The 26,570-nt window shown below is 40.5% G+C and overlaps 1 protein-coding gene across 2 annotated transcripts in view; it reads left to right on the top strand.

Moving 5' to 3' along the window:
- The first annotated feature begins 5,578 nt into the window (after positions 1–5,578).
- ITK (IL2 inducible T cell kinase) overlaps positions 5,579–26,570 on the top strand; it is a 66,380-nt gene continuing 45,388 nt past the window's right edge. For both annotated transcript variants that reach the window (XM_008514945.2, XM_008514935.2), the window contains exon 1: positions 5,579–5,995. In XM_008514945.2, coding sequence (XP_008513167.1) covers positions 5,858–5,995 — 138 coding nt within the window. In that variant the 5' untranslated portion in view covers positions 5,579–5,857. The remainder of the gene's footprint in view (positions 5,996–26,570) is intronic.

Here is a 26,570-nt window from a genome sequence, read left to right as displayed (position 1 = left end):
CATTCGACCATCTCTAGTGGCAATACCCTGGGGTTCCTTTGGAGGACCACCTCTCCCTACTCTCAGCCCATGTGGTTGGCTAGGGCTGACTCTGTCCCACCCCCAAATCCAGGAGTGGACGCAGCCTCGAAATAGACAACAGAATATTCCATTGCCGTGGCCGTAATGATTGAGCTACGTGGGACCATGTCACCCAAGCCAGGCCAATGATTCACAGTTTTGAGACTTTCGCTGGAACTGTTAGGAAAAAGAATCCAGTTTCACTAGTAAAATGTCAACTTATAACTCCTGGCAGCCATTTTGCTGTTATGGAAGAAAGCCTGCCCAGGAGTGAAACCAATACAAAACTAAGAAATGAAAATCAAAATTTCTGATGTCATTGTTTAAGCACCTGGATCCAGTAGTGCCAGGTTGAATAGGTTTTTTCTTTGCTATAAGATGTTAAATGAGGCTTTTCCAACTTAGTTTCAGTTGACGCCACAAAGACCTACAATAATATAATTAAAGGAATCAAGTACTTTCCTATCTTAAAATAGAGGACTATATCTTCTATGCTTGACGCAAGAAGAAGCAAAACAGGTTCTGCCGGTAATAGTGTTCGCCCACCTCTAGCCTTTAGAAAACAAGACTTGAAAAATCAAGAGAGAGATTTGGGTGTGCTATGCATTTCCTCTCACAACCCACCCAGGCAGAAGGAGAGGGGGTGCTTGCATCCGCCAGAAGCCAAGGGACAGGGACTTTAAGGGGCTCCTCCGTGAGCTTGACATAAGCCTTAGAGAGTTTAGGAGACAAGGACTGGTGTCTAAATCCCATTTAGAGAAATGTAATGGTGAAAGCTTAGGGACGAGCTGCTTATTTGGTGTCAGAGGGAGAAGATGCTGCACTTGGGGCAAGTGGTACATCCGTCAATGGCAGGACAAGGATGCCTGAGTCTTCCACTGGAGCCATGGGAAGGAATAAGTGACGTGCAGTTCATCTTCAAGGAAAATTCACCCAACGACAACCAAGATGGGCAAAGGGACCCCATCAGAGTTGGAGGAGTAGAAGGCACGTGGTAGGTGGACCAGCAGAAGCCCAAGAGCTGAGGGCTGGGCTCATTGGCCAGTCAGAGTGGCATCTCCTTCACCAAGAGAACTGCTGTCAGAGCCCTCTGAAAATAATGACCATGACAAAACCTTCCCGTGAAAGAAAAAGTAATGAGCGTGTATTCACCACATGCAGAGGGCATCAACCCAAGCTTACAGCTGTAGTCTCATTGAATGCTGTGCCTTTTTCCTTTCTTCCCCGAGACCTGAGGCTGAAAGGGTGGATCAGGAACCAGGCTAGTGTGTAGGGAAGGAGGAGGAGTTAGGACGTAGTGGAAAAGGCAACATGCATCGAAGCCTGAAGAAGACCTATGCTTAGGTTGAGAAAAAAAGCATTCATTAATGTATGTTTGGAGTTTTGATTATTACACTAATCTGGACCAGTCTTTATCTTTTCTTAACTTTCCATTATGGAAATTTTCAAACATACAGCAATGTAAGGATAATAGAATAAAGAACCTTCACCTACCTATCACCCAGCTTCAGCTCACGGACAAACTCATGGACAAAGATTTTTCATCTCTTCCCCTACCTATTTCTCCCCTTCCCCTGGATTATAACAAAGCAAATCTTGAGCACATTATTATTTTAACAATAATTATTTCAGTAAGTTTCTGTGCATAATAAGGACACTATTAACATAAGAACTGTGCCATTATCACACCTTTAAAAATCAGTAATAATTTAATCATCAAATATGCAGTCAGTGTTCTGATTTCCCAATTGTGTCATAATGTCTTTATACAATTAACTTGTTTGCATCTGAATCCAAAAATCACCACATGCTCAATATGTCCCTTAAAGACTCTCTTAATCTATTGCTTCTCCTTCTGACTCATTTGTTGCAGACACAGGATCATTTGTCTTTAGCATTTTCTGTTTTCTGGAGTTATCTAATTGCATCTCCATGGTGTCATTCGTCGTGTTCCTTTATCTCTCTTGTTTCCTGCAAACTCGGATTTACATCTAGAGGTTTGATGAGATTAATATTTGATTTTTTTTTTTTTTGGCAAGAGTTCTGCTTAGGTGGTTTTGTGTACTTCCGATTACATTGCATCAGGAGACATGTCATGTCTAGTTGTTTCTCTTTTTGTGATGTTAAGATTGATCAGTGTGATACAGTGTTGTCAGTCTAATGTATAAATCATAAATTTTCTTATTGGCTTTTCACATAGTTACTTTAGCAGCCGTTGATGATCATTGCCTAGATCAATTATGTCATTAGGATTGCAAAAAGGTGATTTCTATTACTCCTTCATTTATTCATTGGAATTTTTCTCTAAAGAAGGACTTTCCCTCATTAAATATTTGATTATTAAATGGAGGTATAGTTCTTAAGGAAAAAACAGGAAATATATTTTATTCTTTTCCTTTGTTTTCTAGTTTTCAGAACAATAAATTGGTTTTCTGGCATCCTCTGAAAGTAACCAATGGGTTGGGATTTTTTTTCAACTATCTTATGAACTCATGATTTTAACATTTCAGTTGTTCTTCAATCAATTGCAGTTATGGTTCATTTTAATGCCCAAATTGTTCCATCTTTGGAAAGTGAGAGCTTGTTGAATTTAGCTCCCGTGAGTTGGACTTTCAGAAACCAAAACAAAGGAATTATTTATTTTTATGTATGTTTTCCTGGAAGTGATGGGGAAATATTGGGCCTCTTAAGGTTACACTTAGGTGGGAACAAAGACCAAGCACAGTGAGTGGGTTTGAAGGCTCTATGGAGGGAGAATAAAATTACTTATGATTGTACTCCATGGCAACTTCGCAAGTGAAAGGCTCCTATTACAACAGCTACTAATAGTATTTAGCTTTCCCAATGAAAACAGTTTGAGAATAAATCTACCCTTCTCAAAGGAGTTTACAATCTAGTTTGGAATATAGCACTGTATTAGTTAGAATTTCATTTGTTCTTCATGATAGAACTTCAAAATAACGGGCTTAGAAAACAAAATTTTATTTCTCTTTATGTTAAAAAAGAAAAATGTGATTTCAGGCTGGCACGAAGGATCCAAAGTCTTCAGGGCCCCTGAATTTTTCTATCTTACCCTCCACTGTCCCCAAGATGCAATTTTCACCTCATGATATAAGAAAGCTGCTCCAGCTCCAACCATCATATCCACATTCTAGTCAGTAGGAAGGAAGAAAAAGAGAAGGAAAAGAGTATGACTACCATTAAGAACATGTCCTGGAAGTTGTGCGCATGACTTCTGCTATGTTCCATTGGCTAAAAAACAGTCACATGATTGAAAAATGTAGTGTTTATTCTAGCTGGCCAGATGCCGAGATAACCTTCAGGAAGTCAGTTACCCAAGAAGAAGGGGAGAGTAGATATTTGGCGAAAACAGCAATCCCTGTCTCAAGCCCATATTCAAGAGGAAAAAAAATACTCCATCTTTTGGGCGGTGTATTTCCACATATATGCCTTAAAACCTACGAATGTGGGAGGGGGAATCATTTAAACTATCCCCTCCCCCACCCTCCCGAGTGTCTTGATTATGCCAGGACATCTAATATATGAAATGAATTTAAACTGTAGTCTGGTAATTTGCACTAAAAAAATAAATTTTAGATAATTGAACTCTTCTTTAGCAATAATGGTTGTTTTATTTCATTCTTTGTCCCTGACCAGTATATGCCATCTCTGCTTACACCGAGACTTCTTGGCTATTTACTTCATGCTAGAAATAGGACTCACTTCAACTAAGCACTAATTCTAGGGCAAGATACATGACTCGCACCCACCACTCACAGAGTTTATGGGATTCGGCCCTCAAAAGGACTCACACAAGGAGACTAAGGATCAGCGAGGATAAGTAGTTTACTCAAAGAGAAACAGCTTAGTAAGTGACAGAGATGTGATTTCCACATAAGGTCGTCTGTCTTCAGAGCCCATACATGCTTTGTTTGTTGTGCCATTGTAAAGAATTTATTTTCTACTCTTCCACTAAGTTTTGGGATAGAAAAGCAATCATCTCTCTGCAGCGCAGAGAAACTTCTATGAGCTTTCATTTAAATTTTAAAAAATAAAAAACTTCAGAGGCTGGCCTGGTGGCTCAGTGGTTAAATTCCCATGTCCTGCTTCAGCAGCCCAGAGTTTACTGGTTCGGATCCTGAGTGTGGACCTACGCACTGCTTGTCAAGCCATGCTGTGTAGGCGTCCCACATAAAAAGTAGAGGAAGATGGGCACAGATGTTAGCTCAGGGCCAGCCTTCCTCCGCAAAAAGAGGAGGATTGGCGGCAGATGTTAGCTTAGGGCTAACCTTCCTCAAAAAATAAAAATAAAAAAATAAAAACCTTCAATATATTTCTCTTAAGTGTTTTATGGTCATTGTCTCTTTTAATTGTCTGATCCAGTTTGGTCTTTATTCATTCAATACATTTTTCTTAAACATCCCTTTTATGTGCCAGCACCGTGATGGTGGCTGAGTATATAATGGTGAGCAAAACCACACACAGTCCTCACTATCATGGAGCTTTGAGACCAGTGAGGGAGACAAACATTAATCCAAAAATCACCCTCCAAAATGTACAATTACAAAGGTCATAAGGAATTTATAATTTAGAGTTAACCAGGCAAAGTAGGGGAGAGAAGATATTTTCAGGCAAAGTAAGCAGATGTTCAAAGCGGTGTGAAGAACGGCCATGAAGGCTGGAGTGAGTACATGAGAAGGCATGAACAAGGAATGAGATGAGACTGGAAGGAAGCCAGAGAGCAGCCCTATAGTGCCTTGTGTGGGGGCACTGTTATTCCTTTTCACAGATGAAAACTGAGGCTCAGAGCTCTTGAGTAATTTGGCTACAGTCTCCCAGCTAGTTAGGTGGTGGAGCCAGAATTCAAACTGTGGCAGATAGAATAATGGCTGCCCAAAGGTATCCGTGTCCTGATTCCTGGATTGTGGATATGTTAGGTTACATGACAAAAGGAAAGTAAGGTAGAAGATGGAATTACGTTTGCTAATAAGATGACCTTAAAATATGGGGATAATTTTAGATAATCTAAGCAGGTTCAGGGTAATCTCAAGGGTACCCTTAAATATGTAAGGGGGAAGCAGAAGCAGAGGTTACAGTTGTATGGATGAGAGAACTTGACCTGCTGTTGTTGGCTTTGAAGATGGAGGAAGAGGGCCACTAGTCAAGGAATGCGGGTTGTCCTAGAAGCTGGAAACGGCAAGGAAACACATTCCGCCCTAGAGATCTTCCAGAAAGGAACGTAACCCTTCTCACATCTTGGTTTTAGCCCAATGAGACCCATTTTGGACCTCTGAACTAGAGAACGGTGAGAGAAAAAAATTTGTGAGCCACTAAGTTTGTGATAATTTATTACTGCAGCAACAGAAAACTAATACACAAGCGGTGCTCATGGGCTCCATGGGCCCATGTTCCCACCCTTTGTGCTACATGCCTTAACTGTTGGATGGGCTAAACCAGGAACTACAAAGATTAAACTCCAATCCTTCATATCATTTTGAGTTTAAGGGTTTTCATTTCTTCATTTTCAAACCATACAGCAAAGGGTATGTATATTTTTTACATAGGCCTCTTGGCTTTGTGAATTTCGAAAGGATGTGGTTATGGCCTTTGACATCAGAGCAGAGGCTCCGCAATGTTGACTGAACATTGATAGAAAGATAACGTTGGAGGCAAGTTGCCTTTGAACAACGCTCTGAAGATCAACTGCCTCCCCATCGCATTCCTTGTGCCGAAGCTGTTTCCTCTGGTTGTGCTAAGGGGTGATGCCCTGGGCGCATCACTTTTCAAGAATTGGATCATGAACAACTTTATCCTCCTGGAAGAACAGCTAATTAAGAAATCCCAACAAAAGAGAAGAACTTCTCCCTCGAACTTTAAAGTCCGTTTCTTTGTTTTAACCAAAACCAGCCTGGCGTACTTTGAGGATCGTCATGGGGTATGTGAGCACTTTGTTTCTCTTTTTTTTAAACAATATTTTATATTTAGACTGCGCTGAATCCATAGAATAAAATAAGAACACAGGGAACACGTGCATGCTTGTTATAACACCTAAAAAGTACAGTAAGAGTAATCAGAAGAGAAATGTGCAAAAAAGTCAAGAGATGAGGTGGTTGTATTAGGTGATTTCAGTTCTAAAATCTGTAAAAGAGTAAGTTTAATATTTATTAGCTTCCCCTCCCCCGAAAGTTTAATTTTGAATTATAATATTTCATGTGGCAAATGTTATGATTGGATAGGATTTGAATTTCATTCGAAATATACTGCGTTTTATGGAACATAGATTAATAAAATATTAGCATTCACTGGGAGCTAAGGGATGATCTAGCCCAGTTTGCTTAATTTATAGTGGATGAAACTGGTACTTACAATGGTTCAGTGATGGGTCCAGAGTCAACATTTTTACGAATTAAATTCTATTTGTCTCAATGGTCACCGCTCACTTAATAACTTAGAATAATATTCCCTGGGCATTTAATTGTCTAAAATTTGCAAGGCGCGATGGTAAACCTCTTCATCCCTTGGAGAACTTCCCAGGAGACTAGAGTTACCACGTACAAAGTGTTATGCAGTACAGACCTGGTTCTTATCCAGATGATTACAGCTGCTAAGCTAGGTCAGTTTTTTTTATGTAACTAAATATATTCTTATGTTCCATAACATCAGTAAGAATAAGAGCAACATGAATAATCATGACAATGTAGTTTGGTACAAAAAGCACTGAGCAAGGGGTCAGAGACCAACTCGTTTTCTCTCTAGGTGAGTTATCCTGGGCAAATGTTTCTACCTTCTGTGTCAGTTTCTTTCTTTATAAAATGAAAGGACTGAAAATACCACCTACAATACTTATTTCTTCTTTAAAACTCTTTTGTTTCTATAAAATAGCACTTGTTTAGCCCTTCTCGCAATTATTCAAAGCACAATGACTTCATAGTGTATCATTGTATTGTTTTTCTGTCAGTAGGGTAGAAGGGCAAGAGTTTTCACCTGTATTTTACTGAAGGGGAAATAACATTAGGTGCTAGATGATCACTTAGAGACAAAGGCACTCAATTCCTTGTTGGGATCTGACTTAGTGGGTGTGGGTGTGATTTTGTAGACACTCTTTAGAGAGCCAGGCTTTGAACTGTTCAGTGGAATGGAGTCCTGAGTGAAACCAGGCTGGCTGTGAACTCTATGGATGCCTGGTTTTTTAAGTTGCAAGTGAAATAGTACTGCCTGTTCTTTAGAGGTGAAAAGACGTGCCTTAGAGGTGAAAAGAGACTTCAGCAGCCTCTTACCAAGAACAATCAACCAATCAATCAGAAAGCATATGGAATTACCCATGGGAAAGGCCTCTCTGTTCAGTGCCCCATAAGTATTTGTTGACTAAATTAATAGAGGGCCAGAGGTCACATTCTGAACTTAGAGTATTCATCACATAGAGCCGATAATCCACATGACATCAGTCCATTTTTTTCTTTTTATGAATGAGATATTAGAAGTTCGTTTCACATTGAAAGAATAATCATTTTCCTTTAAATATTTTTTTTTCAAAGCCCATCTTACAGTTTTCACCGACTTGTTTTCCTGACCCAACACAGCATCATCTCATTTAGTTAGTACTGATCATTCCTGAGCAGCATTGCTGTTGGGGAACTGTTTGGTTGTGAATTCAGTACCATCTTATCTGCAAATAATCACACAACCAAATAGTCTTGATTCAGAATTTTGTTGGTTATAATTTGCATGTAGACAATGTTGTGAAATCACTTTGCTTCTTCATTTGAATGTTACGAAAAATTCCAGGACAATTAATTTATTCTGGGGAGCCCTGAGCTATAGTTTTTAAGATTTCCATGTGGGATATAGCGGATATATGATATTCAAACATCGAATTTCCCGTTTTCTAATGCCCATAGCTTATATTCACAAATAACATTTTAAGTCATTACTTTAGATATTATAGAAATTTATTTGTTAAAAGTTTATCTGAGGTCATTGAGAAGGGTAAGATATGTGAGTTATCATGGTTTATGTCCTATGTATGTTCCATTGTTTAGGGCCATCAATTTGCACATGAGTGCCTTGTGCACCGCCCGTAAATAAGAATAGCATTACACTTGTGGGAATAAACTTTTTATTTCGAAATTAAAGCCTCAGCTTTCCCATCTGTACAATGGATATAATAATAGTACTCACTTTGTGGGAAGATGGTAAAGCTTAACAGAATGTATTTAGACTGAACTATTTGAATTTACCATTTGGTAGATCAAAAAAGGCCAGATATTGCCAATTTCGTGTAGTTCAACTTAATATATAAAGTACTTAGCATGAGTCCTATCAACTAGTCAAATTTAGCTCTTATTTGTATCACTATAATATCTCTGAAGGAGCTAACAGGGTGGCATAGCACATTTAATTTCAAATGAAGGGAAACATTAAAGGATTCTTCAAAGTCAGGCAAACATCAGGGTCCTGGTTCCTTCTATTCTGTGGCTAAATACAAGTCTGTGGGGAGAGATATACAAGCATCATGAAGTGTCTGATGCTGGGCCATCCTTTGCCCCTCTTGGGGGTCTCAGCTTCTTCTTCTTTTTCCTCATTTGCAAACTTATGTTCCTTGCAGCTCTAAAATTCTGTAAATTTATGACAGCATATGAAAAATAATTCTTTTACCTATTCAGGAACAAACTTTGTAGATCTGCAAATTAAGTATGTTTTTTCTGACTTTAGATATCCATGCCTATTGTCATTATCATCCTGACTGAGCCTCTCATTTTAACATGGATTTAATTCTATGTCAGATGCCTATTTCCTCTACTGGGATATGCCAGTGTTTTCAGGGGGGCCAGGCAGCTCCTTCATCCCTCTGGACCAGTGGGCCAGAAAGAAGCATAGAGCTAGCATGTGGTGGCTCACACGCAGGCATGATTTCAGATGCTCCCTTGTGCCTGCCAATTTCTTTACAAAGTGGTCCCTGATGCCTGGCATTCTTTAACAAAAAACAGTGAGAGATTAGGGCCCGGTAGCGTGCTGGTACATGTTTAACAACCATTGTAGTGTAGTGGCAGTAGAGAGTGTTGGGGAACCCTGATTCGCAGTGTTTGCCAATTTCTCTGGTGTAAATATTCCCATGATAGCCAAGTTCAAACTACCAACATGATACGTACTGCTCACAAAATTCCTGAAAATTTTAGAATCAGTTCTCATGGGCCAGTACAAACTGACTCCAGCACACCACTGGCAGCTTAAGTACAAATTATCTCTGGAGAGATAGTTGCCGACTAAGCAACGTGCTTAGTTGCACGTGATGGATATCAGATCCTTTTCAGTAGGGGGAAAGAGAGAAATGGAGGGCCTTGGGCTGGTTGAGTAGGGAGGGGACAGAAGGGGCAGCATAGATGGAGACAAGCATCACAAATTGGTGAGGCCAGCGTAGCCAACTAGAGCTGGATTCAAATGCTGCCTCTGTCACTTTCTAGATATAGGACCTCAGGCAAGATACTGAACCTCTTTAAGCTTCTGTTTCCTCTTTGTAAAGTAAGAACCCCAATACTACCTACCTCAAGCAATGTTGCGTACTTCATGAGAAAAGAATGTTATAAGCTTGGCCCTAATAGTACCATCTCTATCTTCTGAAAGGCCCTTGGGAGAACTGGAAAGGTTTCCCTATTTTCATGATTTGACACGTTGGGAATCAAGTTTTCTGTGCCCACCATGGTGTGGGAGCCATTACCATTTACGTGGGGCAGGATAAACAGTCAAGATCATCATTCTAGTCAGTGTCCAGTTGAGGGTCTCCACTCATCATGGACTCTTCCCTTTAGCCTACAGTCTCTTGCAGCATGCATCCTTCCTAAATTAAAGACGGCAGGTGAGGAGATGGTCCCCTTTCCTGGCTTTTGGAAGCATCATTGCATAGTGGTCAAAAACACAGCTTTTGGTATCAGACAGATCTGGGTCAAAAACTAGCTCCATTCCTTAAGATCTGTGTGGCTTTGCATGAGTCGCTTAATGCTATGTGAACCTCTATAAATAATAGCTCTATAAAGCTATTTACATTTTTTACAATGATTAAACTTTGTTTCTTGATCTTGTGTCCTTTTAATGAGATGGATGTCACTATTATCCTAATAATAATAGTAACCAATATTTCCTAAGCACTTACTGTGTTTCAGTCACTGTGCTATATGTGGATTATTTCATCTAATCCTTACAACCACCCTGTAAATTAGGGACTATTATTACCCTAATCTACAGAGCAGGTAACTGAGGCAAAGAGAATTTAAACAACTTGCATGGGGAGAGTTTATATAACTCCCATATGTCTCCAGAGCCTACACAGCTTCCCTACTAAATGGTGCTTATTACTATTGGCAGTTGTTACTCATAGGTAATTGGAGACTCTTCTGGGTTGTAGCAAAGTGTGCAATGCCTACTTACTCTAAAGTCCTCCTGTAAAAGGTGGTCCTGAAAACCAGCATCTCATGCCACCTGGGTCTTCCACAATGAAGTATGTTATGAGTCTATCATTTCCACGTCCACTCCAGGAGAGATCTTTGTCTTCATTCACGTCGGGGAGCCCCACTATGTACCCAAAAAGAAATGAGAGCCTTGGCAACTTTGCCTCCTAAAGTTCCTCTAGAATCTGTCCACTTCTCTCCATTTCCTACAGTCACCTTCCTCATGAAAGCTGCCAGCAGCTCTCACCATTCCTAATGGTCTCCCTGCACCCACTCTACCCTAGTCCACCACCGCTCCATTCCCCACATAGCAGCCAATGTGAGCTTGTCACATGGTGACTGTGATCTTGTCCTGACGACCTTCATCGGGAGCTGACACGTCCCTTCAGCAGTTCTCCCTTTGCCCTGAGGGTGGACACCAGAATCTATCACATGGTCTCCTCCATCTCAGCTCACGTCCCTTTTTCTTCCATCTCTCTGGGCTCCAATCACACAAGGTTTTCTTCAACTTTAAGGCCTCCATTTTAAATATCACTTACTTGGGGAAGCCTTCCTTGATTTCCCTAGACTAGATCATCTCCTCTTGTTATACTCTGTCATAGCAACATGTACCCTTTCTTCAGAGCACATGCCAAATTTGTAATTACCCATTTATTAATATGATTATTGTAATGATGTAATTCTCCACCCCACCCTCCATAAGACTGTAAGTTTTCTGAGGGCTGGCACCTAGCTTGCTAAAGATGGCATCACCAATGTCTAGGACAGTGCCCGGCACATTCTTATTCATTATTCGTGGAAGGAAGAAAACGCGAGAGAGAAGAAGGGGAAAGAGGAAAGAAATGAGGTATAGGTACAGTTGGAGAGGTTGAAGTTGCACAAATGAACCCCTAACAGAACAAGGCTCAATGTCAAAAGAGTAGAGAACAAAGCAAGCGATATGGGACTTCAAACAGGAGATTCCTGGGTGTGCGAGTAAGTAAATAAGACTTCCTGGAGGCATCAGTTCATCCTAGCCTTGAACAAGGAAAAGGAGGATTCAGGTGGTTGGAATTTTAAGAGTTGGGCCAGAGAGGCACATATAGGAACCAAGTGGTGGACCAGCCCCCCAGCACCCTCCCCCCACCCCAGTTTTTTTAGGAGAACCATGTAACTCTGTTCTCTTTTTTCCTCCACTCTGCCTTACCCTTCCTTCCTTCCCTTTAAGAGCTAAACCCTTTGTAGATAATATTCTTAAAGCTACCTGAGCATTTTTGCTTGAGACTTTCATCAGTCTTGATCTCTGTGCACTTCATTCCTACGGGACTGAACTGCCTTCTAGCTAGGCTCCCACTGATGCTTGAGGCTCCATATGATCTGTTATCTACACAACAGCTTGAATGAACTTTTAAAATGATAAGTCAGATATTACCCCCTACTTTAAAGCCATCTGTGGCTGTTTAGAAGAGTATTTAAATAAATTCTCAACTATGGGCTTACAAGACTCTTCATTCAGTGGTTCACACTTGCATTTCCAATCTCATTTCTCACCACGCTCCCTTTATCCATCAGGCTTCTAGCACATCTGCCTTCTTTCTGAACCTTGAACACCCCAAGCTCCTGCTCTCCCTGGGGCCTTTGCACAAGGTCAGGACTAGGGTGAGGCAAGTGAGATGCATACTTAAGGGAGTGATCACGCTCAGGGTCCTGAAAGTGTAGGGTCTTTGCATTAGTTGTTCCCACTGTCTGGAATACCCTAGATTTTTGCAGGATTGTTTCTTTTTTATTTCTCATCTCTTCAAATATTTTCCAGGATCCTCTTTTTTTTTTTTTTTTTTTTTTGGCATATAGATACTTCAATACATCAGTATCTGCACTTGTTTATTGGGTTTATTAGCATGCTTCCTTGTCTGTACATCCACTGGGAGATCAGTTCCATGAGAGCAGGGGTCTTGGCTGCCTTCCTCATCACTGTATCACCAACATCTAGAACAGTGTGAGGCACATAGCAGGTGGTCATTAAGTACCCAGTGAATGAGTGAAGTTCACATAACTCAAATTGAATTCAGAAGAGCATCTGGGAGCTAAAAATGTGGGCCTTGTCTAGCCTGGAAAAGAAAAGTAAGGATGCAATGTAGGCCATTCAAGGCCAAAAATGTTCTGTTTCCATGTCTGCCTTAATGGAGTTTCTTCATAAATTGATTTTTGCCTGTGTGATGTGACATTGATATTTTATGGAGAAAGCCATTGGATAGAGAATTTTTGTTTTAGAGGCAAATACTAAAATTAGATTTGGTACCTATTGCTCAGGGACTGGTGAATCCATTAATCAGTTTCCACAGTAAAAATAGGCCACAGAGCAAAACTATGAATGTGAGGATTTAGTTTCTGATTCAACCTGGAACAAAGGCTTAACTGGAAAGCAGAAGAGCTCAGTTTCATAAACTATGAGATCCATGTGAAACAAGACATCTTCACGTCAAACTCAGAAATGCACCTCACAGTAAACTATTCTAAAGCTCTTCTCAAATTTTCATGGGCCAAATAGAAAATCCTCACCCCGGCCCCAATTTCCTTAACCAACTAGTAACAATTCCTTCCATTCCATGAGTTTTTTAGTCCTATTGGAAAGAGGAGATCTTCCAGGACCTAATTTTCATCCAGAGGTCAGTCTGGGTTCACCATCATGACACCGGGGGCCTCACTTAAAGTGATCCAGAGAAGGAAATCAAACTCTGAAATGGTTTCCCAAGCATATAAAATTTCCATTTTAGATCAAATGTCTGCTCAGTTCCTTGAAATTTTAGTAAAAGTTGTCAATATTTTAATAGAATAAGAACTTGGTCCAAAGACTTATGTTGCCATATAATTCCCGTTAAGCTAAGGTTATTTATAAGTAGGCTTCTCATTACATTTCCTTTTTAAATATTTCCAAAGTCACAGAAACTATATCTTCTTGTTATAAGAAAAATCAAATGTATGACTTACCCCCCCCCCAAAACTGCATATCTTTTTGCCAAAGCTTTTTTTTATTATTTTTTTAACCTAACACTGTATCGAGGAAATGTTTCTATATTGGTATATTTAGACCTATTCATTTGTTCAGCAAACATTTCTTGAGCACCTAGTATGTGCCAGGCTCTGTGCTACATGGTAGGAATACAGTGGAAAATGATAGAGACAAGGTGTCTGTCTTCATAAGCTTACGTGTTAGTGGAGGATACAAATGCGTGGGGCAGATATAAACTGTAGTAGGCTCTGTGGAAAGACTAAGCAGTAGCTAGGGCTGAGTTGGGAAGAAGGGTGTGAAGAGAAGGAACTAACATCTAGGCTGAGGCTTGAAGGATGAGAAAGAGCCAAGCAAGTGAAGAAATGGGAAGGGCATTTCAAGCAGAGGGAACCGCAAAAGTCAAGACCCTGAGGTAGGAAAAGGTTTGGCCTGTGTGAAGGACAGAGACTTGGACATACAGAGTTCAAGAGAGGGGTTCTTGCTGACATCGTATGGCACCCCTCTTCCAGGGATACTTTGTCCAGAATCATCCTACTCCACGTTTTGGTGGAAAAATGCCTGGTGTATACCCTGCCTCCGGCCCAACACTGAGCTCAGGCAGCTTTTAGCAGCAAAGACTGAAAACAAGTTAGAATCAGGTTAAATCCACTTTGATGAATCTCAAGAGACAGCAACAAATCTTCACATCCCCATACTGTTAAAAAAATCAATGAAACAATTGCACCCAAAATGTTCGTCGTTACTCTTTTGTCTAAAGACATCAATTTAGTGTCTCTGCGAGAGTGATCTTTTCTCTCATGCAGACGTAAATTTCACGTCGTTATAATCACAATGCATGACAATTTTCTATTCTACTTTTTTCATTTATTCTTTTGTAGATGAATTTCCATATATCTACATGGCCTCCAAAGTAATCATTTTCTCATACATATGATTTTTTTAATGGTTGAGATGGTTCCTTTCAGAGACATACTCATCTATTTTATGTACTGGAACAAATTGATGAACTTATCTGTTATCTATTCTTCGACATTCAGGTGGTTTTAGGTATAATGAAAACACTGAAAAACAATAGTACACCTAACACAAGACTGTCTCCATTTTAAATCAGCTCCTTAGGATAGAGTACCACACATGGGATAATTGCGTCCTAGGATAAGAACACGCTATGGCCTCTATCATTTGTTGCTGTATCATCTTCCTAAGAGGCTGAAGAAATGCACAGGGCCACAAAAAGTTACCAGAACCATTAGAGATTATGTTTCTAACAAGGAACTAATAAAAACGAAAGAATCTCATTGTTGTGATGATTTTAAAGTAAACTATTTTTATAGGCTCTGAATGTCATGGTGAGAGAGAGGGAAAATATATAATATTTTATACATGGGTAAGATGATTTGATTAAAGTCAGCCTTATATAAATACATAGATGAACCCAGCCACCGCCTACATAGTAGGATTAATGGCTGCCAAAGAGCCTTCTACCATGCAAAATATCAGCCCCCCTATTTGATCATCTTAGGGGGTCTGAAAGGTTCACATGAATGAGCTTTTGGGTTAGATCGTCAAGTGTCCTTATCAAGAAGCAAATGAAATACAGGGCAGGTATCACATAAACCATTTTGATTGTTCCATAGAGGTCAGTTCTCACTTTAGGTGGGGCCTTAAAGATGGAAAGTCTCAGAAAGACTGTAATTCTGTAATTCTATAAAAGTGGGATGAGGAGAGGAAACAACAACACGGCCACTTAATAGAATGGAGACCTGGCACTAATTAACCTACGTGACCTTGGTCAGTGTCTTATTCTATGTTGGACTTAGATTTCTCATCCATAATATCAACGGATTGGACTGGATCAGTGGTTTTCTACCTTTCTAAAGCATAGAACACTCTTGTAGTACAAAATTATATGAGTCATCACCATCGCCACACATAAAGCAGATAGAAGTGCTCTGGTTGAAGGGAGAACATAGAGGCTGCCCAGAACCCTACCCTCTTGGCCTGTCCCTTGATCTGCAGTGATCACCAAGGTGCCTTCCAATTCTACAACCTCAGTCTCCCCAGGGTATAAATGTAATTGTAGACATGAAAAGACAAAAGCCAATTTAGAAAAGCATTTCACCTGGAGGTTTCATCTCTAACACAAAAAGTTGGATTGAATGATCTCTAAAGAGCCATCCAGCTCAAAAAAGTGCAAACTATGTCATGGTATCTCTCTGCCAATGATATCAGGAATTCACAAATAGATATGGAGATCAGCAAAACATGGAAGGCTTTCAAGGAAGTAATACATCTAAGAGGTAATTAATACCTATGTGACTAATAAGACATGCATATTGTCAAAATCCAAGCATGACATCAAGAATACAACTTAAGAAGGAAGGCAGTCATTTCAAATGTAACCAACATAAGATAATAGGAGCCCGTGGCCCAGGGTTTCTCTGGTTCAGATCCTGGGCGCAGACATGGCACTGCTCGTCAGGCCATGCTGAGGCGGCATCCCACATGCCAGAACTAGAAGGACCCACAACTAAAAATGTACAACTATGTACTGGGGGCTTTGGGGAGGAAAAGGAAAAATAAAATCTTTAAAGAGTTCTTGCTGTGCTTCAGCGCACCAGGTTAAGTGCTTTTCATGTAGCATGTCATAAATGTTCACAATAACCACATGCGTGAGGTTCTATCATTAGTCCTGTTTTATCAATGAGAAAGCAGAAGCTTAGAGAAGCTGAGTATCTTTTCCCAGGTCACACATCTGGGACAAATATTAAAAGTTGGATTAAATGTTCTTCAATGGGTATTTTCAGATCTAACTTGTTTGGGTCTAAGTCTTATAATAGAAACTGTGTTGGCTGATAAGGGAAAGTTGGGGCAAGGATTCGTTGACGAGTTTCCAACTGATGGAGGTCCTGAGTGGGGACCAGCACAGGACCCCTGGATGGCAGCACAAACAACATCATTAACAATAACTAGCATCATCACAGGGAGAGGACTGAACATATTCCTATGGATTTTCTTGTGTAATCCTCACAATTCTTTGAAGAAGATAAAAGTCAAGTTCTGTTTTAGAGAGGAAGCGACTGAGACACAGAAGTTAAGCAATGTGCCCAAAGTCACAACAGGATAGTAAGTGTAAAAATAACACCTTGCCTTGGGATGTAGTGATTGCCTTGGGGCATACTTTGATCCCACACTCATTAGGGTGTCCTTTTCTTGTATCTCTTTGCTTGCCCAAGAAGAATTTACTGTGAGAATTCTCTGAAGAACTGACACAAGCATCTTGGCCGTTGTTTCTTACTGAGAGTCTGGGAATTCACCAGTCCCCTGTGACTTTGCATAGTGTACTTCTGTCCACCTGGACTCTGTAGGCCAACAAAAATGAGCTCCTGAACTTGTAAAGCTGAGCGTCTGATCCTGGGGAAACCTCTGCCAAGAAAAGATGCTGTATAAGCCTCAGCTCTACTTGGTTTATCAGACTAGGTAATCATAATAAGAGCTACCCCTCACTGGGCACCTTCTGGGAATAACATTCTGGGAATCCTATATCCAGAGTGGTAATACAGGGAAGACCACCATGTAAGGGATATCAGCCAGGACCAGGGGCCCAGAAAGTGAGATTGAGAGTACTAACACCAAACCTGGCCCTTTCTCTTAATCCATACTATGGCCAGTTTTATGTACAGTGATTCAATTGTTTCCCAAAATGGGGTACCACTAGGCACAGACAAGATGGTACATATTTTTATACGTTTTTAATTTTGATACGTTTTTAATTTAATAGTTATGTGTTTATTACAATTAATGTTTTAAAAGAGTGTGGGGCCAGCCCAATGGCATAGTAGTTAAGTTCACACACTCTGCTTTGGCAGCCTAGGGTTAGCAGGTTTGGATCCTGGGCATGGACCTACACACTGCTCAGCATCACGCTGTGGTGGCATCCCACATACTAAATAGAGGAAGATTGGCATGGATGTTAGCTCAGCAACAATCTTCCTCAAGGGCCAGTATTCCTCACCAAAAAAATAAATAAAAACAAAAAAGAGTTTTTAGGAGCCAGCCCAGTCATGTCATGATTAAGTTCATGTGCTCCCCTTTGGCAGCCTGGGGTTCATGGGTTCACATCCCGGGTGTGGTCCAACACAATGCTCATCAAGCCATGCTGTGGTGGCATCCCACATATTGGCACAGATGTTAGCTCAGCAACAATCTTCCTCAAGCAAAAAGAGGAAGATTGGTAACAAATGTTAGCTTGGGGCCAATCTCCTCACCAGAAAGAGCAAAAGAGTGTTTTTAAACTTATGGTGGTGATCTAAAACTTCCTTTTAAAATAAATTTGTTTAAATGAAAAGGTAAATCAATTTAAAGAATAATATTAAGGACATAATGCCATTTGATGGAAGTAGATTATGGTGGAAATTGCATGTGTGGGTTGCAAACTGAAGCCTGAAACACTGAATCCACAGGATAGCAACATACATCATCATTCATGATTATTTGTTTTTAAATAGTTCAGAAAGTGAAATATAATAACCTTCACCGGACATTTAGAGACACAGAGGGGCATCCACAGAGACCAGGGCACCTAGAGAGGTAAGCACAGAAGAGACATGCAAAAGAGGTCTTCTTGGGCCCCCACGCTCTACCCAGACAGTCTGACTCAGGGGCAAGTGAGCCTGCTGCCCCAAAATGCCTGACCTCAAAATTTCTCTGACTTCAAGAAAAAGCTGTCATAATTCTAAAAAAGTACGTTGTAAATCTCAATGACATTAGGTTAGCGCAAAATTTACTTTGCTTTCATCTGTGTTGCAAATTGATATAATTGGTTCACAAAACAGAACTAACTATTGGTAGAATGACCTCTTGCCCCTATGCCTCTGTGCCTGTGGGACTGCAGTTCTGTTTATTAATAGCTACTTTTGTTAGGCAATCTTCTGCAAAATGTAGATTAATTTTTTAAACAATTCTTGAATATATAGAGGCCAGCCCAGTGGCTCAGTGGTTCAGTTTGCATGTTCCGCTTCGGTGGCCCAGGGTTTGCCGGTTCATAACCTGGGTGCGGACCTATGCACCACTTGTCAAGCCATGCTGTGGCAGGCATCCCACATATAAAGTAGAGGACGATGGGCACAGATGTTAGCTCAGAGCCAGTCTTCCTCAGCAGAAAGAGGAGGATTGGTAGCAGATGTTAGCTCTGGACTGATCTTCCTCAAAAAAAAATTCTTGAATATATTATACATTCACATAATTTTTTTAAAAACAGTTAGAAAATGTTCTGCAGTGGCCAATCTCCCACCCTTGTTCTAAGCCACACCACTTCCTTGCCTGAAAGCAACCAATATAATTTTCTTAACAGTTCTTCCCATGATACTTTATGCATGTATACACAAATGCAAATAAACGTTCTTCTTTCCTTCCTTTTTATACAATGGCAGCATACACAACACACATTTCTTAACCTTTCTTTTGATTGGTTAGCAATACTTCTTGGAGATCAAATCCATAACATGTATACATGTTACGTATACATGTATACACAAGGAGTTTCTTCATTCTTTTTGTATGGTTGCATAATATTTCGTTGTATGGATAAAAATTTTATCTTGATGGACGATTAGTCTCTTTCCAAATTTTTCTGTCATTACAAATAACAGAGAGTGAATAACCTTGTGGGTTTGTCGCTGTTTACATGTACAAGCATGTCTGTAACAGGGGTTCTCAACCAGGGGCGATTCTGCCCATCACTGGCAATGTCTGGAGAAAAGTTTCGTTGTTATAACTGGGGAGGAGGGTGCTACTGGTATTTGTGGGTAGAGCCAGAGATGTTGCTAAGCCTATTAAGATGCACAGGACAAGCCCACAACAAAGAATTATCCAGCCCAAAATGTAATAGTGCCAAGGTTGAAGTCCTGGTTTATAGAAAACATTTCAAGAAGTGAAATTGCTGTGTCAAAGGATATTTGCATCTGCTATTTCGTTGAACACAACCAAGTTATTCTCCACATAATTTGTAGCAATAAACATTCCCCAGGGCCATGTGTGACATGCTCCTTTTCTCAAAACCTTGCCAATGTCGTTATCACGTTTTGATCTTTGCAAGTCTCATAGGTTTTAAAAAATGGTATCTCAATAATTCAGTTGCATTTCTGTTATTGTAGTGAGTTTGAGCTTCTTTTCATAGCTTTTTATCTGTTAGCTAAACCTTTTGTGCAGACTAGTTTTAACTAACTTTTCAATTGTCGAGAGATTTTTATCCACCTGCCAATCATTCTGGAAATCTTATTCAAATCATTTTTATTAAGAGTTTTGTCACAGGATCCCCAAATATCACTTTCTGCTGCACACTTGTTCTAACCTGCTGTTCCGTCAATCAACCAATTACAAATATTAATTGACCATCACCTCCGTACAAGGAATTACCTCCTGAAATGCAATCAAGTGTTATTAATTTACATGTTTTGGCTACTGGCTCTTCAGTGCTTGAAAGGGAGATACAAAAATATATTCTTTCAAACTCATTAAAAATCTCATATGCCCTATTCCAGAAAGAAAGAGGGCTTTGAAAAAGCTTCACCGACCAAAAACACTGAAAGACACAATGTGTAAGGCACCTTGGGGATCTGCTTCGTACCGGCATATAGCAGTTAGTTCCTACTCTTAGTTTCCTTTTCTCTCTGCCCACTTTTGTAAGCAAATTTAACCAAACATGCTTTTTTTCAGGCTAGGATCACTAATACCTTTATTTAACATGAATGAGGCTTGGAAATTATTCCTAAATTATTGCTGCACTTCGAAGGTAAATATACCCATATAAAAGCACACTGAGTTGCTTTATTAGCATCTATGAAGAAAATGGCTATCACTCAGGAAGAACCTGAGAGGAGCTGTCACAACATTGAACCTCCGTGCAGGAGACAAGTGCTGCCTGGCTGCCACTTATTGCTAATAAGGTATGAGGTTACGAGGGCAAGGAGCTGCATCGTTTACACAGCCAGCGTTTGCTGTGTATCCCTTGGCCCTCTCCCACAGTCGTCTGCCAAAGCTGTATTACAGTGTGGTGTTCCCAAAATTTCTGACTGCTTTAAAATATTATTTCCATTTTTCTGCTTAGTAAGTTTACATGCTCACTCTAAAAACTTCCAAAGTTATAGAAATATATAATTTACACTGTGAAAGTCTGCCATAGGGTCATCCGCAAGGAAGAGTCAGTGTAGCAGTGTTCCCTCTTGTACCACTTCCTTGAATATTGCATGCACTATTATGTATTTTATTCTCTCTTTTTCCAAAATTGAGACAATGCTCCATCTATTGCTCTAAACCTGCTTTTTACATTATATATATATATACCTTTTTGTCCCTCCATATAGACTGACTTTACTCTGTTAATGGCTACAGAGTAGTCACAGAATAGATGAACCTTAACTAAATTAACCATTTATCCATTATTGATGGATATTTAGATTTCCCTAGGATTTTTAGTAAATAAATAATGCCAGTATGAACATCCTTTTTCCTACATCTTTATACTTTTTGAACAAATGTTTCCATAGGATAAATCCTATAAGGGAAATGTATTCATCTATTTTTAGTAAACTGTTTTTAAATACAGTAAAAGAAATGCATGTTCATGGTAAGACAGTGAAACAGTTTTAAAGGATATGAGGTGAAAAGAGAACCTTTCTTCCTATTTCCCACTCCCAAACCCCAGAACCACTCCCAAGAGTATCTGTTCTTCATAATTTCTTGTGAAAATACGTTTGTAATTTTAAGACAGGATCCCAAATTGCCCTGTGAAAACCGTATGAGAGTATAGCTCTTTTTCTTTTCTTTTCTTTCTCTTTCTTCTTTTTTTGTAAAATCTTCTCTTTTTTCTGTCGGGTAGTCAGGGTACTACTATTGACAAAATGGCAGGCTGAAAGAACACGAAGTGTTTTCCCCACAGCACGACCAGCCCCATCGTAAACCGCAGTGTGAAAACTCTGAGGTAAGGAAAGCCAGTCAACTCTGGTTTCACTCTAACTAAGAGGTCTTGTGGAAAAGAGGAAAGAAAAGAAGACAGGTGTGGGATGCATCATAGTTTCCTGATTTTAAGTCGTTCTGGGAGCCTCAAAGTCTGCTACCTTAGCTCCAGATCTTCCCAGAACCTCAAAGTTTAGTGAAAGTACGTCCAGGTAAAGATGGGCTGGGGGAGGGGAGGAACCAGCAATAGCCAATTACAAATCGCACTGGTGTGTTAGAAGATGCTACTTTTTCCCATAGAGACAATAATGGTCCCTTCTTTATTGGGTATCAAGCAATGTGCTAGGTGCCTTCCTGGAGCTCAGGTCATAATAACCCTGAGCAGCAGCTGTCAGCATCCCCGTTACTACCGAAGAGCTGCGAGATTAAGAAGAGCTAAGAGCACTGAGCTCAGAGCACTGAGACGACTTGCCCAGTGTGGCCTGTCACCCTAGGGATTCAAACCAGGGCTTTTCCCAGTCCCAAGTCTGCATTTTTCTCCCCTGCAGCACAAGGGATCCCTTTATTATGAGACAGAAAACTGAGTTAGGAGCCTGGGAGGGAATTCGTGGGTAACTTCCAGCATGTTTTGCACAGGGGATGAAACTAGAATCCAGGAAGAACCCTAAAACCAATTTTAGAACTGATATTCTGCACCTTGCTAGGGGGAGGGGGAAAAACCCCAAATCTGTCACTTAAGTTTCATCTCATATAATCTCAGTTTTAATTTCAATGTGTCATTGGACAATTTTTAGATCGGTACAATGGCTCTACTATACCCCAGAAGAGGCAATGAGCAAAATACTTGAAATGCCTTGTTAAAAGAATCATCAGAGAGATTTTCTCATCTTAAAGAGGCTCTGATAAAGGCAGCCTGTGGCCACTTTGGCAGTGTGATCCAGGAAAGTCTTAAAGGCATTACTCCCCTAGGTGGTTCCCTTTGAAAAATACTCTCTCAGCTGACGCCTAAAATTCCATTATCAAAGCTCCCTCTTGGCTTAAGTCTCTAATATCTTTCCTAATCCTAACTACTTTGAAACAGCCAAGCTTTAAGCTATCAGTAAGTGAAACCTTTGGTGAATGACATTTTGGGGGAAGGTTTTGACAGGACAGGGGGGAGGGGAAGCAGAAAGATAAACCCTCACATTTGACGAAGTGAGAGCAAATGTGACAAATTAGGGAGACCAGGAAATCAGCCCCTTTCGTGGTTTTCCCCTGATTTTATAAATAATTGACAAAATAAACAAATGACTCCGAAATGTCAAAATCACCCGTATCACCAGTTAAAAATTAACGTCGTCTTCCCAAAAGGTTATTCCTGGTTACATATTTGCCCGAAAGAAAATCCCCACAGAAAATGTGGACACATCAAGACAAGAGAACAAGGTCTTATTTTGCAGGCAGCATTTGGAGAAAGAAAGGCAAAGAAATAACACTTGTGTGATTTGTTTATCATTTGAATGATTTTGTTTTGCTAGTAGGTTTATGTAGTTCTTTCAAGTCCTCTAAATTAAACTGATGATTCAGGGACTATTACCAGTCCCACTTTTAGAAAAACAAGGCAACCAAGAAGCTGAGACACTGGCCTCAGCTTTCAGAGCTGGTCAGACGAATGCAGATCTGCCCGACCTGGAAGCTCGTTTCTGTCGCGTTCTGCCTCCCCAGAACAGAAAGCTGAAATTCTGCTGTTCTTCAGAGGGGTGGAGCTGTCTTCTCTCATGGGGATCATACACATAGCTTCTCACTGATATATTGGCCGAGCAGTCAAGGAGGCAATGTTATAGGACGAAAAAGGAGCCGTTATTCTGAGGAACCAGGGAACGTGCTCTCCTTTTCAAATTTAGCATAAGCATCCCATGACCAAATTGGACAGAAACAAATCTCTGCTGGGTCATGACTTGGAAAAATCAGTCATGCAACTGATGGCTCGGTGTTGGGTTTGGGAAATGAAAGTCTTCTGTGGAAAATTGGGGCAAATGCAAAGCCGTGAAGCACAGTCGTTAAGCGTTCAGGTTCTGGAGTCACAGAGTTGAGCTGTACACTGCTCTTCCACTCATTAAGAGACTTGGCTCCTCTGAACCTCAATTTTCTCACCTATAAAATGGGGAATAATACTTTAGGGGATCATGATTAAATGAGATAGCTCGTTGAGTGCCTGAAATATAGGATGTGCTCAAAAACATTATTATCTTTTATTTTGTTTATTCCTGTCTCTCTCTTTGAAACTCACAATCCAAAATTCTGTCTCATACAATATATTAACATAAAAAGAAAGGAGATATAAAAGCCGCTTGCGTAAGCTTGCCTTTGTCCAAATACGTGGGCGTCAGCTTCTTGTTGGATCATGTTTGACACACATCAGATGTCTGGGGTGAAGCTTTGGAAAATGAGGACAGCTTTGAACATGGCCAAGAAAAGGGACATGGCCAAGAATAGTCCTGTGACTTTCATTTCACCCGGAGCGATGCAGATGGAATAACAAGGAAGGATGAGGGCAGGCTTTACTTGGTGGCTCTCTTTCTCTGGTGGTTCTTGTGTGGTTTCCTTGGAAGGCTTACCCTGGCATTTTTCAGAAATAGCACATTTATTTGGGATGATTACAGGCAATCACCATTTCCCAGAGAGAGAGCCGTGTTTAGCTTGCTGACCCGCTGCTCCCCGGTGCCCAGCTAGAGGAATGCACAGCTGGCCCTGTTGTTCACAACGTGTCAGATCTTATGAGATCTGAGGAGAATGCATCTCAGGGCCTTTGGAGGGACTGACCATGCAGGATGGACTGTGCGGGAACCCGAACACTCATTTGGTGATGAGAGTGAGTTTTGACAGTGGAAAATGAAATCTATTCCAATAGAAGAGCAGACCTAACAGCAGACTGTTAAGGCACAAATGTCTCTTAAAATCCATGTTTGAGGGGGCCAGCCTGGTGGCTGGGTGGTTAAGTTCGCGTGCTCCGGTTCGTCGGCTCAGGGTTTCGCGGGTTCAGATCCTGGGCGTGGACCTAGCACCGCTCATCAGGCCATGCTGAGGCGACGTCTCACATAGCATGACCAGAGACACTCACAACTAGAATATATAACTATGTACTGGGGGGCTTTGGGGAGAAGAATAAAAAGAAGATTGACAACAGTTGTTAGCTCAGATGACAATCTTCAAAAAACAAAAAAGCTGACAACCATTCTGTACCTATAGCATCATTCTGTTTAAAAAAAAAAAAAAAATCCATGTTTGAGCCCACCGAGTATTAAGAAATCAAAAGCCATCATCTGAGTTTAGAGGAGAAATCTTTCTTGGAACTCTTGAAGCCACACTGTCCATTAAGGTAGCCACCAGCCATGTGTAGCTACTGAACTCCTGAAATGTGGCAAGTCCAAATTGAGATGTGTTGTAAAATGCATGATTCCAAAGACAGTACAAAAAAGTAATTTATCTCAATTTTTCATGTTGATTACATGTGGAAATGATAACAGTTTGGATATATTGGGTTAAACAAAATACATTCTTAAAATTAATTTTATTTGTTTCTTTTTGCTGTTTTTAATGTGGCTACTAGAAAATTTTAAATTACATATATGTTTGTATTGGGCAGCGCACCTTTAGAACCTCACGTAGAATCTGTATCCGTATTCACAACTCCAGTAAATATTTACCTCTACTCTCTACCCTGATTATGATGATCTCAGGCTATTAACAGGCGATACTTATCCAGAACACTTCTACCCCAGGGCATTTGCTCTTGCTAGTCGCTCCACCTAGGATTCTCATTCCCCCAGAGCTTCTCATGTCTGGCTCTTTTTTCAACTTTCTGATCTCTTCTCAGATGCCCTCTCTCCAGGGAGGCCTGCTCTGACCACAAGTTGATCACATTAACGTGTTCTAATCTCTTTAGAGCACTTTTTTATAGTGTCTGCCTTCCAAAGAGACCGTGAGCTCCATGAGAAAGTCTTTTGTGTTCAGCTCTCTATTTCCTGCTTCACACAGCTGAGACAGCTACAGCTGGCCCTCAATAAATATTTTCCTGAATGGTTCAATGTATTAGCCTTAAATCTGATTGAGATTGTTCAAACAGTGTTCCAACTTGGTGCCTTTCATTCATATCATCCTAAGTAAGCACCTCTTGTGGGCCAGCCACTGAGATAGGCCTTGGGGATACGGTGACTGATGTCCTGGTCTCTACTCTCCGGGAGTGCAGGACTTAGTGAGTTCCAAGGACAAAAATGTCTGCAGACGGAGTTCTCATGTTACTGCCATGAGCCTTTTGTTGCATTTTGCTGTGTACACTACTAAGGAAATAACCCAACAGAGGTTGGAAAACAAGATAACCTCAAAGCTCAGACTGCCTGTTTACCCGCAGCAGCAGATGGTTGCTGAAAGGCAGCTCTCTTGTGCTCTTGTGTTTTTGAAAAACAGACTAACCGTTCCAAAGACTATGATTATGGGCAGGATCAGGGCGTGTATTCCAGCTGTGGGAGACTCTAAATGAGAAGATAGTTTGAGTCCAAAGGGCACATGTTTTCAGAGGTTTTTAAGGGAAGACTGGACCTCTTACTCCATCGTTAGATTACAAAAGCAAGTTGTGGACCACTCTGCGGAGCAGATGCTCATTTTTGTTGTATATATATCCTATAAATGTGTGTGGAAAAGACAAATGCATTCCAGATGGTTAACCTTGGCTACCTAAGAGTTGTGGAGAAGAGTAGGATAATGAGACACTATAAATATTTTCTTCATACATCGCCATATTGTTTGATTTGTGACAAGGAACATGGACAGATTTTTTACTTTCAAAAATGAATAAAGTTGTGCGGATGGCTTGGTGGTGCAGCAGTTAAGTTCACACATTCTGCTTCATCAGCCTGGGATTTGCCGGTTCAGATCCCGGGTACGGACCTACACACCACTTGTCAGGCCATGCTGTGGCAGGCGTCCCACATATAAAGTAGAAGAAGATAGTCACGGATGTTAGCTCAGGGGCCAGTCTTCCTCAGCAAAAAGAGGAGGATTGGCGGCAGATGTCAGCTCAGGGCTAATCTTCCTAAAAAAAAAAAAAAAAAAGAGAATAAAGTCGTTTTTAGAAAGAAAATTTT

The sequence above is a fragment of the Equus przewalskii genome, chromosome 13 (assembly GCF_037783145.1).
Source record: "Equus przewalskii isolate Varuska chromosome 13, EquPr2, whole genome shotgun sequence".
NCBI classification, from domain to species: Eukaryota; Metazoa; Chordata; class Mammalia; order Perissodactyla; family Equidae; genus Equus; species Equus przewalskii.
Note: the sequence above shows the minus strand (reverse complement) of the source record. Positions and strands in the feature narration are given on the sequence as shown.